The sequence below is a fragment of the Lepidochelys kempii genome, chromosome 27 (genome assembly GCF_965140285.1).
Source record: "Lepidochelys kempii isolate rLepKem1 chromosome 27, rLepKem1.hap1, whole genome shotgun sequence".
NCBI lineage: Eukaryota > Metazoa > Chordata > Testudines > Cheloniidae > Lepidochelys > Lepidochelys kempii.
The window spans coordinates 15980078-15997530 of record NC_136406.1 but is presented as its reverse complement, the minus strand read 5'-3'; the positions used below and the strand labels follow the sequence as shown (position 1 = coordinate 15997530).

At 51.7% G+C, this 17453-nt stretch overlaps 1 protein-coding gene across 1 annotated transcript; it reads left to right on the top strand.

Annotated features, from left to right (window-relative positions):
* Positions 1-3153: 3153 nt before the first annotated feature.
* Positions 3154-16788, top strand: TNS4 (tensin 4). Its single transcript, XM_073325526.2, has 13 exons — positions 3154-3426; positions 3487-3679; positions 8862-9315; positions 9804-10228; positions 11367-11453; positions 12202-12321; positions 12716-12808; positions 13127-13204; positions 14054-14125; positions 14920-15088; positions 15632-15700; positions 16032-16058; positions 16659-16788. Exons 1-13 carry the CDS (start codon positions 3154-3156, stop codon positions 16786-16788), a joined length of 2190 nt encoding a protein of 729 aa, XP_073181627.2.
* The last annotated feature ends 665 nt before the right edge of the window (positions 16789-17453 follow it).

Below are 17453 nucleotides of genomic sequence, written 5' to 3'. Positions count from 1 at the left end.
CTGCCATGGTCTGGAATTTATACTGGTTAGAAATGGGCCATAGAGTGGTGCTCTCTCAAAAGGGCCGTGGCCGGCAGACGGGAGGCAGAGGGAAGAGCGCCTGGCCGTTGGCGGGGCGCTTTGTGCAGGGTTACAGTTTCCAGGCGAGGGATTTCCTAGGATCTGAACCCAAAGAAAAACAAGCAAAAAACAATCAAAATCTGGGTTAGAATCCCCCAAGGCAAAAGGATGGTGGGTGGGGGGCAGTCCAAGGAAGGGCTGAGCCTCCTCATCTCAGTGACTTCAGTGGGGTATCCTGCCCCAGCTTTTTCAGAGGTCAGACAACCCCTGCAAAAAAGCTTCTCTGGGCTGATGCTCCTTTGGCATGGGCACCATCCAAAACAACAACATGCTCACGGAGACAATACTGAGTTCTCTTAGAGATACTTTTCACCCGTGGTGCTTTACCAAGGAAGGCCAGTACCATTACCCCCATTTTACAGGTGGGGAAACTGAGGCACAGACAGGGGACATGACATGTCCACAGTCACCCAGCAGATCAGTGGCAGAGATAGAAAATCCATGCCATAGCTAAGGAACCTGCTGTTATCCCTGGAGAGGAAAAGCCTCCAATCTAGGTATCTTGTCTCAGATGTTCCCTGATTAATTAATACTGGGTAGAGGACTTTATTTCATTTTATTTGAACTGAAATCCCCTTCATAGGATTCAGATTTTACTTTCCTGAGTTTTCAGCTGTTGTTCTCCCAAGTTGTCAAAGTAGCAAAGCGCCTGCAAACTCCTACAGCTTGGCTTCTCCGAGGAGCAAGGGAGGGAACCACACAGCAGCCACGGCTGAGCAGTGCAGCTGTGCTGAGGTTCCTGTGGCTAGGGAAGCAGCGTGTCTCTCTTCACTACGGGCCGAGGCGAGGCTTGAGGGGGCTGACTGGCGCGCAGATTCAGTCCTGCCAGCCCTGACTGTTCCAAAGTCACAAGTCCAGTTCCAAAAGTCCTGGGATTGGCTTAACAGTCCTGACATTTTACCAAACGAAACATAAACTTGGGGCAGTTGGGGTTTTTGTCGTCTCTGGGGCGTTTTGTTTGTGTTTTAAATTGAGGGGTCAAGTTTACAAGCTTTTCTCTGCAACCAGCAGGGCTAAAAACCTTTTCCCAATGAAAGATGGGATTCTGCTGCAATCCCATGATTCCAGGAGCTGGAGCTTTAAGAAAAAGACCAGAGAGCATAAGACTCCTGATCAAAATGTGAATGTTGGCAACATGGTGTCAAGTTTCTAAGAGCCTTCTTGGTGCTGCTGGCTATTTAGAGTCATCCCTGTTTTCAGAAGAGTCTCTGTCATCTGAAAACTCAACCTCCCCCTCCACACACTGCAGTCAGACCCAGCTTCCGGCTTCTCCACCAGCACAGGCTGCCTCGTGCTCTGGCGTGCTAACTCCCTAATAGCCAGGGGCAGATCAATACTTGCTATATGATATGGCTTCTGTTCGGCAATCAAAACACAGCCGGCATCACCATGGCAAATGTTTTCCTCAACTTCACTGACGCGCCCTGTTAATCCGGGCGAGTCCCAGAACAGGCCTCCGATGACTAAGGAGGGCGTCGTTTGCTCTCGAGCCCCAAACGCCTGTGTCTCTGTCCTCTTGCGACTGGTGGATGTCGGAAGGTGCTCCAGGGCTCGCATTTCAGAGCTGTCAGAGCTGGGACTCGGGTCAGGCAGGAGGGGCTTGTGGTTGTAGATGCAGCGGGCCCAGGTTTGATTGTGTTATGTTCAGGACATACAGAGAAATTAGATAGAAACATAAAATACTCTTGCTGGAAGGTTGCAATGTCACACATCAACTACCTGAAAGGGGGTTCCAAAGAGGATGGCTCTAGACTGTTCTCAGTGGTAGCAGATGACAGAAGGAGGAGTAATGGTCTCAAGTTGCAGTGGGGGAGGTTTAGGTTGGATATTAGGAAAAACTTTTTCACTAGGAGGGTGGTGAAACACTGGAATGTGTTACCTAGGGAGGTGGTGGAATCTCCTTCCTCAGAAGTTTTTAAGGTCAGGCTTGACAAAGCCCTGGCTGGGATGATTTAGTTGGGGATTGGTCCTGCTTTGAGCAGGGGGTTGGACTAGATGACCTCCTGAGGTCCCTTCCAACCCTGATATTCTATGATTCTATGATCTTGGTGAGGGTAGGGTTAACCCACAAACACACAAAACAGAGTGTGAGAAAACAGGCTGCACAATTCATGCTACCTTGCTCTAGGATGGATCTTTGCAGACTAACTGCTGAAAGACCCAGATCACATGCCTCCCAATAGAGACCCAGAGGCTACAAGCTATCCAGGAAAACCCCAGAGAATTTAAAGTGATGGCTTCCAGTTTTCAGTGCAGATTCCTGCTTCCACCCAGGGCTTTTAAACACAAACCAAACGCACTCAGGGACTAGACAGAACTTCACATTAACCACGTTCCTAGTGCGTCACTTCAGCCTCCTATGCAGCCAGCCCCTGGGTCACACTTTATCAGCAAAACAATGGGACGACGCACGGTCATCCCCATGCAACGATCTGAACTGGCAATCAGACCAGCCCTCCTACCCATCGCAAGAGTTCACCGTCTTGGTTAGGGTCACCTGTCTATCACTGTCACCTTTGAGAGGGCCCCAGTTTTCTCGGAAGCCATCCAAAGGGCTAGATTGAGGCAATGACAGGTTGTGTAATTCTCAGCCAAGGAAAAGATGGGATGCAAATGGGGCAGAGAGAATTCAGCTCTCTGGAGGGCTGGGGAGGGGGTCGAAAGCTGTTGCAGTCAGGATGAATTTGCAGCTTGCCCTAATGCACCGGGAGACTCAGGTCACACTGGTGGATTCAAGCGCAAAGGAAAATTTGCAGAGTCATTTTCTTGTTTTTTTTTTCCAATTGAATTCCAAGTTTGACCCCTGCTTCCCTACTTTAGATATTACTCTGCTAACGTAGGTTCCAGCTCCCAGAGAGCCTAGTGTCTAACCGCTCGTTCTTTGCATTCTGTAGGTTCCCTTCGTGTGCCTTCCGCTTGAGACGGCAGATTAAAGAAAAGGTTTGTCGTGGCCCTGGGCGGAAAAAGGCACGGGGAGAACTCGCCTCCAAGACAACGCTCCCAGGCTGAATATTAAGGCAGGAAGCCGAAGTGATGTCTCAGGTCATACCCAGCCACGTGCTGCGGGTTGGCCAGACGATACGTATTGCATCCCAGGAAGAAAGCAGAAGCTTACATCCAGCCAGGAGCCCCTGCTGCTCTAGCTTGACGACAAAATGTTCTTATTATTCAGCCGAGGGTTGGCTCAGCCAGCCTATGATGGCACAAACCAAAGCACGGCTGCTGCCAAATGGGGGACTGCATGGACCTAACTCGAATGCCACGTTCACCTGTGTGGCCTCTCCCCCACCCGGGAAAGAGCGTCCTGTTGCCTCTTTGGAAAGAGCCGGTCCCACACATCAGCCAGAGGGTGAGGAGGAGACTGAGGGGAATCCTGAGGCCAGTCCAGTATCTCCAACCCTGGACGTGTCGATAGAAAGCCTGAACCAACTGATCCTAGAAATCGACCCGACCTTTCAGCCCCTCCAGCTCAAACCAGACAGCAGCAAGAAGTACGCTGCCCAACCCACATCTCCTGGCAACGCGGCTGTGACCGAGAAACCAGACCCAGATTTATTAGGTGAGGTGAGGGTCATCAACGTACAGTGGAGCCAGAGAACAGCGAGCTCAGCCCTAGCAAAGTAGCATGAAAGTCCCAAAGTGTTTCCATGCATTGCCCGTGCCACGTGCAATCCCAGAGAATTCACCCCGGGCAGCGGGCAGGCACAAGGTGGAGGTGCTGCCCAAGTCCTCAAAAAGGACACTGGTGAAACGTAATTTTACCCAAAGTACAGTCAGGGTTTGGATGTGATTCTTCTTGCCTATCACATCAGGGACAGGCAAGTTGATTTTGTCGCTGGGCTGGCAAGTTTTCTCTCTGACTTCCATGGGCCCCCATCACCATAGTGTCTGAGGCCGCTCTCAATCCATAATGTATTTATCCCCATAGACCCTCTGTGCTGCAGGGCAGAGCTGTTATCCCCATTTCACAGCTGGGAAACTGAGGCACAGATAGGCTAGGTTAGTGGAGGAGCTAACAGTTTACAGTCACCTGGCTGGACTTAAAGCCAGGGCAGGTGTGTGGCTTAATGAGGGATTAATGGGTAAGGCAGGAGCTCAGAAGTAAGGCGCAGGGGGCGAGTGAATTAGCATAAAGATCAGAGCAGCCCGAGCCTGCAGCCTGTGGGCCTGAGGAGAGGTGTGTTTGAGTTTTGTTTGTCCTGCAGTTTCTCTGGAGGGGGGGGAACCGCCCTCAGAGGGAGGCTAATTAAGGTGCTGAGACAGACTTGGGGCTCTGAGTTCAGTTCGCAGCCTTGCTGCAGAATCCCTGTGTGACCCTGGGCCAGTCTGTTTCCGGTGGAGCTCCGCTCTCATTTAGGCCCCCAAAGGAGTGGCTGGACTTTCAGCAGAGCCCCATGTGTCAGGTGCAGAGCGAGCTCCTTCGAAAGTCTGTCCCCAGCTGTGAGAGCGAACCCCGCCGCTGGCAGCAACAGAGGGAGAGCAAGGCTTAGCCACTGGGCCCTGCGCAGAGCCGGGTTCGCCGGCACGCTGGTGAACGTAGCACCCACCATCACCACCATGGAGGCCGCTCTCTACAGCTGTGGGATTGTTCCTAAAAAACTCTAGTGTGTGCTCAACTTCTGTGCCTCAGTTTCCCCATCTGTAAAATGCAGCTAACAGCACTGCTTTACCTTGCTGGGGTGCGGTGAGGCTAAGCCCTTCACAACTGGGGAGGCACTCAGATAGCGTCATGCTGGGAATGACATAAGGGGGCAGCTGAATGAGCCCGGGCATATCGACAAGGAACAATGGGGAGCGGCTGTGAATGGCAACACGTTCCCCTGGGTTCTTGCTGCGAATTCCTTTGCAAGGCAGAGAGTGGAGGGGGACTGATGGCAGAGAGTGGCTTGCACAAAGTAACGTGTTGAGTGAAGACTTTTAGGGATGCGGTGGCCCCTGAGAAATCATTTCTGCAAAGGCCCTGGGTACACCTGCAGGTTTTCCATTGTCATTCTTTGAGGAATGAAAATCCTGGTGTGTGCGTTTGAACCTTCCACTCAGGGAGAGTTTGCATAACCCACGGTGTGTTCATGGGAGATATTCATGGCTGAAGCTAATTCTCTCTAGTACTTAGTGGCTGAGAATGTTAGACAGGCCCTCTGGGCCCTGCACAGCATGGTCACAGTCAGGCTGCTGTTTTGAAGTCAAACCTGCCGCTTCCTGGTGCCAAAAAATTAGCTAGGACCATAAGCTAATATTAAATCCTTGGCAAGAGCTTCAAGACAGCAGGCACACAGCTGGGTTAAAGTGATGACCTGGAAACAGCCAATTATTTCTCCTAACAGGACCCTTCTGAGTTACAATCTTTCCTTCCTTTTTCCTTTGGAGGGAGACCTCCTGGATACAGTGTGTCCAGCCAGGAGCTGGTCGCAAGGGCTCTGGACACTAGTGAGCTGACACAGGGACAAACTGGTGACCGAGCCCTGGCCAGGACTGTCTTTGACAGGGTGATCGCTGCTTGTTAGCAAGAGCAGGGAGGGGAGATTTGGGGGAAAGGTTGAGGCGTGAGAGAGAACTGCCGCGTGTTTATTTTTAGTCAGGGTTTCTCTAAAGGACTTGACAAGCTTCCGGCAGATCCCCCTAGCCCTGTCGCTCTGGCGGGCTGCAGCACCTTTCGTGCTCCCCGGCTCACCCACTGGGCAGCAGTCTCGGGTAGGTCTGAGTTGCAATGGCAGCGTCAGATCAGCCCAGCCCAGTTCTGGCAGGTGGGGCCCCAGGGCTGGTGTTCTCTGCTGTAGCAGGCCTGGCATCGCTGCCTGCAAGGGAAACCCTTGCAGCCGTGAGTATCGTGGGCTCTGATGTGCTGGATGGGGCTGCTGATCCAGCTCCCTTCTGCTGCTGATCCAGCTCCCTTCTGCGTGTTCTCTATGCATAGCCTGTTTTCTTTTAAAATTGGTTTCTCAACAGTAGACAGATTCACCAGCCCAATTAAACTGAACGTCTGCCAGTGCTTTGCCTCGGGGCCTGGCACCAAGAAGGCAACCAAAGAGTAACTTTTGTGCGGACTTGTCCTAGAACCTGATGCCTTCGAGGCCCAGTTGTTTCTTACAAGAAGCAGTGACCGCAGCCTTTGGCAATTAACCATCCTCCCAGAGTCATCTACTCACTAACCACACGCCATAAGATAGCAACCAGGCATGTCAAATGAACAGCAAGAAACACAAGACTTTTAAGAGCAGTTTTTTATTACGCAAAAAAATATTCCATCCTACTGATGCCTTTAACAGTGGTGCAAGGAACGCTCCCAGCTTCAAAGGCAGGACAAGACCCAGCGGCTGGCAGCGGAAGCTAGACCCATTCAGACTAGAAACGCAATGCACAGTGTTAAGGGTGCAGGAACAACGCACCCCGGGGCACAGTGGATTCGCCGTCGCCCAAAGGCTTTAAATCAAGACTGGGCGTCTCTTTCGAAAAGCTCCTGTAGCTTAGCCAAAAGTGGGCTTGATGCGGGAACGGCTGGGTGAAATCTGGCCTGTGCTGTGCCGAGGTCAGATGATCGTAACAGTCCCTCCTGGCCTTAAAATCTAGGAATCTAGAAATACTTGGAGTGGGTGTCCACCCACCGGCGCTGGGCTCTGAATCCACTGAATTATACAGTTCTTATATGTCCATAGAAGATGAGAGTAGCTCAGATTAGATTTCATGTGCTCTGGCCCACAGCTGAGTCGGGCGCATGTCTCTTCTGTGGTATCTGCCTTTCAAAAGCCGGAAACCGCCCAAAGAGCTGAGGAAGCACCTTGTTCCATGCTGGTAGTGAGCAGTCCCAGCCCCATCTCTGCCCAGCGTCATCTCCCACCAGACACCACGGCCTTGGCTATTTCCTATTTAAAAATAAACCAGGATGGGCTGGTGAAAGCAGCACTTGTTAATGAATAAGGGACGCCGGCAGAGCCCCCAGAGAGCTCACCATTGTAAATCAGCGTACGGTGACCATGCACTGGCCCCTAGTATGTGGCATTTCTCTGGCTCTTCTCAGTGAGGATCTCAAAGCAAGTTACAGACATTGACTAATTGAGTGTCACGATCCCTCCTGCCCGTTAGCTGTTTTGATCCCTGTGTTACAGACGGGAAAACTAAGGGACCGAGCGGTTAAATAATGATGTGCTAAGAGTCACATGAGGCAGTGGCAGAGCTGGGCATGGAACCCAGAAACCCTATCTCCTAGTCCCCCCTGCTCTAACCACTAGACCCTCTGTTCCCCTACCAGAGCCAGGAATAGAACCTGGGATCCCACTCTTAACTTCCAGAGCAAGAAAGCCGGTTAGTGTGAGTGCACAAGTCTGCAGAAATCTATTTTTGAAGGTTAGGCTTTCTTAGATCTGCTTGGAAACAAAACTTTCCCCTTCACAAGTGTGTGGACTGGCACAGCAATATACAAATACATACGTGTTCTCTTTGGGGTGTCCCATGAAAGAGAGGGACGTGAGGGAGAGCAGTTCTGGGATAGACATTGGGGTGCACATACTTGAAAGATCTTGAATCGCCTTGAAGAGCTACTTCAGTAACCAAAGGACTCCTGCCCAAATTGGGACAACGGACTCGACCGAACTGCTCCCCTGCCCCAGGTTCCGGCTGCTTTTGCTGCTGGAATGCTCAGCCCGGGATCTGATCAGCTAGAAATGTGCAGGTGCCTTGTAACCAGCAGCTTCTCTCTGCACACAAATGGCACCACGCTGATTCTGGGCATGGTTAGCAATGCTCCAAGCATCCAGCCACGCCTGGGAATAGGCGAAGTACACCCTGTGCACACAGCCAAACACGGGGCTGTGCACCAGGTGAGCTGTAAGTGGTATGCAGGAGCCAGAAAACCCATCCCGCCTCACACGCCCTTTGCCCATGCGTCTGATGTGATCACTCACTTGGGAGTAGCCAGATGTTTTTTTCTTTAGTCAGGTACAAACTGAACTGCTGTTTAAGGAAGACAAATAGACGCATCCACCCTTTGCTACAGGCATCAACATGTAATCATCACAAGGGGTTCTGCGCTCTCCAAGATGACCAGACATAACCCTGTCTTCCTTGGGGCTGCTCCTGTTAGGCTGGGGGCAGGGCATTCCGGCTGTAATTAGAAGCAAAGTGTCACCATTTCAGAGAGGTGAGGTAGGAATCTGCTTCTGGGAGCTGTAATGCAAGGCCTGGCCTTGTGACCTGGGAGAAAGGGGTTCCTCAGAACTCTGGCAGGAAGCGGCTCTGTAACGTTCCCTGTTCCTTGGCTAATGGCCACACAATGCCTGCAGCCCCTGCGGGCTTATGAAGAAGGGAATTAACCACAGCCCAGGCCTAATGAAGCATTGAGGTTGCATCTAAGCACTAGTGCAGGGAAAGCACCGTTGTGGGTCTTGTGTTTGGCACGGGGGGGTTGAAATTCCCATCAAACACAAACTTTCTTTGCACTTGCAATTGTCCGTTGCGCTCCCTTGTTGTGTCTAGATTGTCAGTTCCCCCAGACAGGGACCACGTCACCTTCAGTGTGAATGTGGGGCCTGATCCAGATTGATGCTGGGAGGTGCTGTCAGAATATGATGCTGAGGTTCCAAAAGCTACCTAAGGAATTTGGGTGCCCAGTAAATGGGAACTGTGTAACAAAATCCCCTGGGTGGTTTTGGAAATTGCAGCCTAAATCCATAATAATTCTCCTCCTATGTTTGGCTGATGAACCTGCCCAAATACCTTATTGTTAACCCCTCCCTTTTCCCCCCCAGAGATCAAGTACATCGAAATGACCCCCACCCAAGCCAAGAGCCATGAATCGATGCAAGGCTCTGCCAGTCCTTGCATCACTCCGCTCTCCATGTCGCCCCAAGGCAACTGCTTCCTGCTCCCAAGAGGGGCGCTAGCCCGGGACAACTGCACCCCGAATGGCAGTCTTGTCTTCTCGAGCCCCTCCGGGCCCGACAGCAACCAGGCAGCTCCTCAAAATCAGCCACCCACTGGGAGCTCCCCCCAGACCAGCTACAGAGTGTCTGAATGTGTGTCCATCCCGCAGCGTGGTCCGAAGGATTGCATCTCCTATAGGCCAAATACTCTCCTGGCCACCTCTCCCGGCCTGGAGAGTTTGCGGAGGGCTTTGTACATTGGCCGGGCTCAGCAGAGAACCAGCAGGGTCTCCATGCTCTCCACGAGCCCGGGATCAGATACCAGTTACGTGCTCGGAAGGTAAATCCGCCTTTGTGATGTCTGTGCATTCAGCGGCTCGGGTGTGTTTCCGCAAAGAACGAGCCATGGCAGAGAGTTTCTCCACCTTTATGGAGATGGCCCCGTTCAGAAGCCAGGTGGGTGGGGATGGGCAGAAAGCTCTTGGGGGGTTCAAAGCCTAACATACCACAGTGCTGCATTCTCCCAGGAAACAGCAGATGTGCTGGTGCCCCCCTCCTGCCTTTCCGCAAGGAGCGGTTCATGTCGCGGGAAAAGACTGGAGAGTGGGAGCAGAGGAAAGGACAGAAGAGGGAGCTGGCTGTGCCGGCACAATCCCACAGTGCTTTATTCCCCCCTTGGGTGGTTATTTGATGTCACAGGAGCCAGGCAAGGTTCCCCCCGCTCCACCCTGCCCCTAGGCAACCTCTTATTTGGCTTGCTGCATAGCACGTCAACTGGAGAACAAGCCCTCCAATTTCCCTGTACCTTCTGCTTTTCTTCTGCAGCAGCACCCAGTCGCTTCTCAACGATGATTCCGACTCTTACCAACCTGCCCACAGATTAGTGGAGAAAAGCCCCTTATCTATTGGCTCCTTCGGTAGCCCTTGTCTCACTTCCCCAGGCGTCCAAGTCCATGGTTTTGGAGAAGCCTTTAGCCCAGGTCCCAGTTCCAACAAAGTGAACACCTCTTCCTGCCTGCCACTCCAGAAGGGACACGCCAGCAGCTGTCCCCCGTCCATTGTTAACTCCGTCGCTGATATCCCCATACTGCTGGTCAACGGATGTCTGGAACATGGTGAGACGTCTCCCAGGATGGGCAAAGACTTCCAGGGTTCCGTCAAGCAGAAAATTCCACCCAGTTCCAGCTCCTTCTCAGGGATAAGCAGCTTGAATAAGACCTCTTCTGAAACGTCTCTCTCCTTCTCCACGAACGGTAAGTTGTGCCTGTTTTGAGTTGGAACCACTCTCTGCTTCAGAGTGAAGTTATCCAACACAGAGAATCCCATTGGGTTACCAAGGTGGAAAGACAGGATGAAACTGGAGATTGTGTTTCCACTTCCAATCAAGCTTTCATGTATAAATAGTTAATAAGACACTAATAGATATTGTAGATATCCTTGACGGTGTCCTTGATGGTGATAACCCCGTCATCAGAGGTGTTAGAGATGGTTATAAGTCATGGTTGTAAGCAACCTGTTGGACTCTCTCAAGATCTAGAATGATTGATTAATCATTTATTGAAATAGCTAGTCATCATTTTTAACCCTTCATAAAGTGGAACCCCAATATAAAGTGTGACCAAGATGTCGTATAAATGAAAACTCTCTCCTGCAGAAAATTGTGTGCAGAAATGTTCAAGAATTGTTCATTAAAAAGGGGATTAAAAACATCCGGTAACGATGAGGTTCTGTAAAATTATAGGGCCCCATCCTCAGCTGGCGTGACCAGGGTAGTTCCATTGAAGCAGATGGAGCTTTGCTCATTTACACTGGCTGAGAACGTGACCCATAATGTTTTAATTTCATCCTTATTTCAGGGCTAAGACTTTTTTGCCCCCATTTGTTTTTGGAGGACATCTAAAGATACCAAAAGTTTGGGAAACACGAGGTTCCTAGTTCAAGAGTAAACAACTGGGCCATTGTTCTCTGGAATAGTTTACGGGGGTAGCTCCCGACAGAGACTTTTCATCTGGACTCTCCCGGGAAAGAAAAGAGGGATGTCTCTCAACATAGCGCTCTTGACTTCAGTGGAGTTGGGCCGATACACACCAGCCGAGGAGTAGCCTATTATCTTTCTGATCTTGACTGTGGTTTGCCAAGAAGACAATGAAGTGGGGAGCGAATTATGCTGGAAACCGGAGAGGAAGTTCTAATGGAAAGACTTGAGCAAACATTTAAATCCAAGCTCAGTTAAAAGAGAAACAGTCTTTGTTAGGGTTCTTCTCCCCTTAAAGATGCCAGGGAAGAGACTCCCTGGGATCTAAATACCTATAACACATGCCTAGGTCTCTCTGCAAAGAGAGAGGTTCGTGTCATGTGCCATGCATGAGGGAATGCCATTGTCTCTTGCAGGTCCCTCCAAAGATAGTGAGCCAACCATGAAGTTTGTGATGGACACGTCAAAATACTGGTTCAAGCCAAGCATTACAAGGGACCAAGGTAAAAAGAGTGGAGATTTTGTTGCTAGGCCTATCCCATTACCAAATCTACCCTTCTGCATAGTTCTTGGAGAGCTGCTCGTCTCATGGGGTGGCAGAGGACCCGCAGACGCGCTATGCATCACTTAGGTCCCATAGTGACTTATTTCCTAATTGCATCCTAACCCAATAAAAGCTGGTGTTACAGGAGTGAAAGAGCCACTCACCACTCTACAGATGATGCTCAGGAAACACCAGGTCTTCACTCTGTCTGTGCTGTCCGAGTCGAGAAGAATACGCTCCCCTTTCTACCAATCAGTTGAGTGAGCTTGGTTTTGGAAAGGGCCGACTGTATTTTTCAATTCCCAGGATACGGATCCTGGCTGAAGTCAAATGCTTCTTGAATCACCCCTGTGCAGTAGCACCATTCTGGTCAGGTCTTCTACAAGGACAGAGCCTGGACCTCTGAATTTAAAAGCTCAATGAGGCAACAGCTAAAGAAGCAGGTCCATTAGTTCGGAGGACCTAACATTAGCAGATTCATTAAATGAGGATATGCGGTCTAGCCACTAAAGGGAGACAAAGCACCAGACTGTTAGCTTGGGTTGCACATGCCTGAAGGAAATACTCATATGCATCCTGAAACCCACCCCGCTGCATTTCACTCCCCCCTGGGGATGGTTACAGCACTAGACAGAGGGAATGCTGAGTTCAGAAATGCCGAAATGCCGCTTGCATTGCATGGGTAACCCTCTCCTCTGTGCCTTCAGCCATCCAACTTCTGAAGGAGGCGGAACCAGGGGCTTTCCTCATGCGGGACAGCACATCGTACCGCGGGTCGTTCGGGCTGGCGATGAAGGTTCTCAGCTCACCATCCAGCTGCGAGACAGGTACAGAGAGGCCTCTTAAGAACACAGAGCTAAACTTCCAGGAGAATCGTGTAAGCCAGGTTCAGCGGTTTGTAACGGAGCCAATAAGCAATGAGAGTTTTGCTTGATTAGGGACCCACCCCCTGTGGGTCAGCAAAAGGGCCACACATCACTTGAAACCTCAAAACAGGCCTGCAGGGGGACGTAAGGGTCAGTGCCAAATTGCCTGGAGGTGGCCCAGAAGCACCATTGAAATGGCATTTTGAAAATCCCACCCTGCAGGTAGAGCTGAACTAAAGGGGGTCATGCAGTTACCGCCCAGCCCGGAGGCATGCAGGGAAAGTGGAGGGTCAAAAACAGGGTGGGCAGTAACACTGGAGATTGTGGTAGAGCCTCTCTTGCATTTTGCTTGAAGGTGAGGACAGCAGCGACCTGGTCCGACACTTCCTCATTGAGTCATCTGCCAAAGGAGTGCACCTTAAAGGGGCCAGCGAGGAGCCCTATTTTGGTAAGGATATGTCTGTCCTGGAGCGGCAGCTACGGGAGGAGTATTACATGTATTATGGTAGCACCAGGGCCCCGACCGCAGCTGTGCCTGGTGCTTGTCTACACCAAGGCGTAAATGCTTGTGGCAGACGCCTCCCAGCGTGTGCCGCGTGACCAGTCAGAGCTGCGCATACAACGGGTAAAAGCGCTAGGTAATAGACCAACGCCACCGTCTTCGCTCCGGCCAGCTGAGACCGGGGCAGGGAGGTGGGAGGACGTGGGAGCTGGTGGGTTCACGTGTTCCTGCCGTCCGGTAAGCCTCTCGCTGTCTCGGTTGCAGGGAGCCTGTCGGCCTTCGTCTACCAGCACGCCATCACACCGCTAGCCCTGCCCTGCAAGCTGGCCATCCCCACACGAGGTACGGGGCCGACTTGGAGGAGACCAGCGGGCAGAAATCCTGGGAGTTAGCGAGGGGGGCGGCTAGGTGGCCATTGCGGACACGTCTGGACTTCACAGCTGCGGAATGGCCCTCCTCTCCCCCAGTCCAGCAAAATGGGAGTTTGGAAGGGGCCAGCACATGGCACGCATAGGGCCTGGCCATTACCGCAGTGCGGACACGTCAGTGGGAATGGGGGACAGCACTGGTAGGTGGGGTCGGGGGTCAGGGAGAGGCATGAAGGGTTGGCAGCTGTAAGTGCCACTGTGGTGAGGGGTGATGAGGAAAACTGGCCAATACCTCCCTGGCTGTGGGCAGAGCGGACGCTGTCTTCTCAATCCCGTGCAGCGATACCAACCCGCCGGCTGCCGTTGCTAAACCCAGCGAGCGGGCGGGGTGCGAGCAGCCTCTGCAGCAGTCCAAGGGGTGGGGGGTGCACGTGAGCCCGTAGAGAGACCCCTAGGCTGGGAAGAGGGCTCCGGAGAGCTGGCCCGGCAGCCGCAAAGCACCACAATCTGCATCAGGGCCGGAAAGGCGGAGCAGTGTGGACGAACAAGGAGGGGTCAGATCACAGAGGTGGAGGGAGGACACAGACACGAAGGGCTTGGAAGAGGTGGAGGGTGATGGTGGGGGATGTCCCTGGATCCCTGAATAGATGTGGCCTATTCACAGCGGGTGAAATTCACCCGCGTGCAGAGACCCTAAGACTTAACCGGCTCCTGGGCTCTGTGTGTCCTCTGAACAGAGGGTGAATTTCACCCCTGGCCAACCGTTGATTTCAGAGCTGCTTGCTCCGTCCATGCCTCACGGTTCTGTTTGTTCCTTGCACAGATTTCGCTGGCGGAGAAAATAGCCCTGAGACCCCCCTGGAATCTGCACTTTCTGCAAGGAAGCAAACTGCTGGTGAGCAAAGAAAAGCAACCAGGTTTCTTCCGGGCTTTATTTGCTGGAGGGGCAACTGTCGCCATCCTGCAGGCCTTTGGACTTCACCCCGTGCAGAGTGATTTCACCTGTAACGCACCCGACACTGCGATTTTTTTTTTCACCGTTGTGATCAATTCTGACACAAGTCGCGGAAGCAGTGGAGGAGCAGCTGAGCTTGGGGGAGCGGGAGGGGAGCGGCGGTGCCAGTTTGCACCATTTTATCACAAGTCGTGTGGCCCCTGGTGTTCTTCTTGTAGCCCCAATCCCAGGAATCGGGGACTGCCTGAGAATCTCAGCTTGCTTTAAAATGAAAGGCAGCAGCCAGCTCTCATGCCTGAGAAACGTTTGCAAACGGCTCAAACCTCCGAAGGCAAAGGAAGAGAACCCGACTACTGATTTCTGAACACCTGGGATTTGGCGGTCCTGGGGCAGTGCTGTTGTGGCTGCTTCGAGCTGCTGTGCGGACAAGCATAGGGGGCCTAATGGGGGAAGTGTAAAGACTCCCGGGCTAGCAGGATGTAAAGGTCATTCTCCTGTCCTGAGTATGCAGCCAGTAACAGGTGCGCTGCGGGCGAGGGCTGAGGACCAGGGAGAGAAATGTAGTATAATTATTGCGGGTCTGACTGTCGTGCCGTGGGCAGGGGCCCCAGTGCGCTAGGTGCTGTACAAACACAGAACAAAGAGCTGGTCCCCTGCTCGCTCTTCAAAGCAGGCAGGCGGGACCCGCAGACCCAGCGTGGCGCTGACCTTGGTTTTGTGCTGTGCCCTTGCAGCCTGCAATGTCTTGTACCTCAACTCCGTGAGCGTGGAGACGCTGACCGGCGCCTCGGCGGTTCAGAAAGCCGTCTCCTCCACCTTCGAGCCGGAGACGCTGCCCGTGCCCACCATTGTTCACTTCAAAGTGACCGAGCAAGGAATAACCCTGACCGATGTCCAGAGAAAGTAAGGACGGTCATCTGGGACGAGCCTGCCCGGTCCAGCAGAGATGCTGGGATTGGTCAGGGCTGGCCGAGTGGCTAGATTCCAGCATGAATGGGGACAGGGCTGCATACAACCTCGTTATCTTAATCCTGAGCTTCCTCTCCGAAATGGGGCCAAAGCCTCCTCCCGGTTCCAGTGTTGCAAGCCCCATGTAAATTACAGGGGAAACTGGTCCTCTGGGACAAATTAATCCCTTCTGTAATTGGAGGCGTAACCCCCAGGCTGTATTTGACCCATTACATTTACTAGTACAGGGACAGGATTCCACTTGGAGCAAAGCCACTGTAACTGCCACTGGCCCTTTGGTGATGGGAGTTAGAATCGGGCGCTAAATTCATGTCACTGCTCAGCCGAGATGGATCTGATCCCAGCCCTTAGGCACCGATGGGCTCCTTGGCTCAGCAAGAATGGTTTGACTTTGAAGAAGTGTATTTCTCCCCATTGAGCTATCCAGACGCTGCCCCTTTTAAAGCCTTCTCTTCTTCTTCTTCTTCCCCTCTGCAGGGTGTTTTTCCGAAGGCACTATCCCCTCGCTGCCCTCAGTTTCTGTAGCATGGATCCTGAGAACAGAAAGTAAGTTGCAACTTACTCTGCAAGTCGGGGCAGTTAAGTTATTCAGGGTGCAGGCTGGGTGCTGTAGTGTTCATCTGACCCTTGATGGAAAATAACTGCCATGTGTCTCATGCCCGGTGGGCACCGGATGGGACCAAGGACTGGACCTGAGTAGAAAGTCAAAATTGAAAGAACAGATCAAAATTCCAGATTTTCAGAAAAGACTAATCTGAAGTTCAGCTTTTTTCCCCAGTAAAAGTAACAGTTTTCTAGTTACACAGTAATTATACGCAGCTAATAAAATTAAATATCTGGATTTCTCTTGTAAGCTTATTCGTCTCTTTCCTTTCAGGTGGCAAAAGTACTGCAAGTCTTCAAGGTAAGCTTCATCCAAAGAAACCTCCCGAAAACGCAGGAGGAAAGGGGCTTCAGTTACGGGGTTCTGGTTATTTATATGGACACATTTCAAACAGCAGTTTAAACTTAAAAATTAAAACCCCAGTGATCGGAGGAGAAACAAACTTTAGTGGCTGGCTTGAACAGAGTTAGGAGAATTCATCAGTGCTTTGTAACGAACCCCTCCTGGAATGGAAGGGGGAAACAAGTGTTACCCATAGAGACCCAAACTTTGTAAGATCTCTGCTGTAGCTACAGCGGGGTGAATTTCACCCTAAGTGGAAAGAGCCCAGCAAATCCTTCAACTCCCTAATCCTCCCCCAAAGTTTTCTCAGTACTCAGGAAGTAAGTTCCTTTATGACTCTACTTTGTGTCCCAGAAATGTTTCACAGTCAGGAAGGTGACAGCGAGAAGCACGACCCCAGTATGGTTTTTTCTCTGGAACGTGATTGGGGAATGGGCCAGGTGGGATTGCTAGACTCAGACGTTCACTCTGCGGCTAGTTTCAGCTTGTTCTCTGCCATTTCTGAGTGCAGGCTAACTGGGCCTTTTTTTTTTTTTTTGGTCTCTCTCTTTTTCAAAGGATCTTTGGCTTTGTAGCCAAAAGCCAAACGGATGCCGAGAATGTCTGTCATCTCTTTGCCGAGTACGACACTGTGCAGCCGGCTTCTCTTGTCATTGACTTTATCAGCAAACTCCTCCCAGAGCAATAGATGCTGCAGACCTGCGTAGAAGCCATTGCTGGCAGTACCTGGATGCTGCTGAGCCATTTTCTGCCATTCTATTGCCACCCTGTTGCATTTTGGCAGCTGCTCCTATTTATAACTTTTGTTACATACTTTGATGTCCAGAGTTTCAGAGGAAGGTTTTACGCTCCCTGCTCAGCCCTGGGAGCCTCTTCTGGGATCAGATCTCATTCAAGGTCTCTGATGAGGAATCCCATGGAAATCTCTATCATGCCGAATGCCTTAGGTGTACGTATTGCAGCCTGCAGGAAGCCACAGTGGGTCAGATGGTGGATGAGTGTGCGACGGCTTGGATTTGCCTTGCAAAGTTATTTGCTCACTCATCTGGGGCGAGGAATTTTGTTCTTTAACAGGCAGGGAAAATACTGGGGCCAAGATTTTTGATAGTGATGCCTCGGTTTCTGGCTGCCCAGTTTGAGACTCTTAAAAGGATCTGAGCTCCCACCCTCCAAAACTCCGGGTTAGCACCGCCCGACCTCACAGATGTCTTGTGAGGATAAATGACGCTCTGCTACAATGGTACCTGGCACCAGGCGAGGACCTTCTGGAGACCGATAGGCCCTTCTAAGTAGCCTCCAGGTGGATTCTGCAAACCAAGGCCCCTCCAATCACCAGCTGATTCTGAAACAATC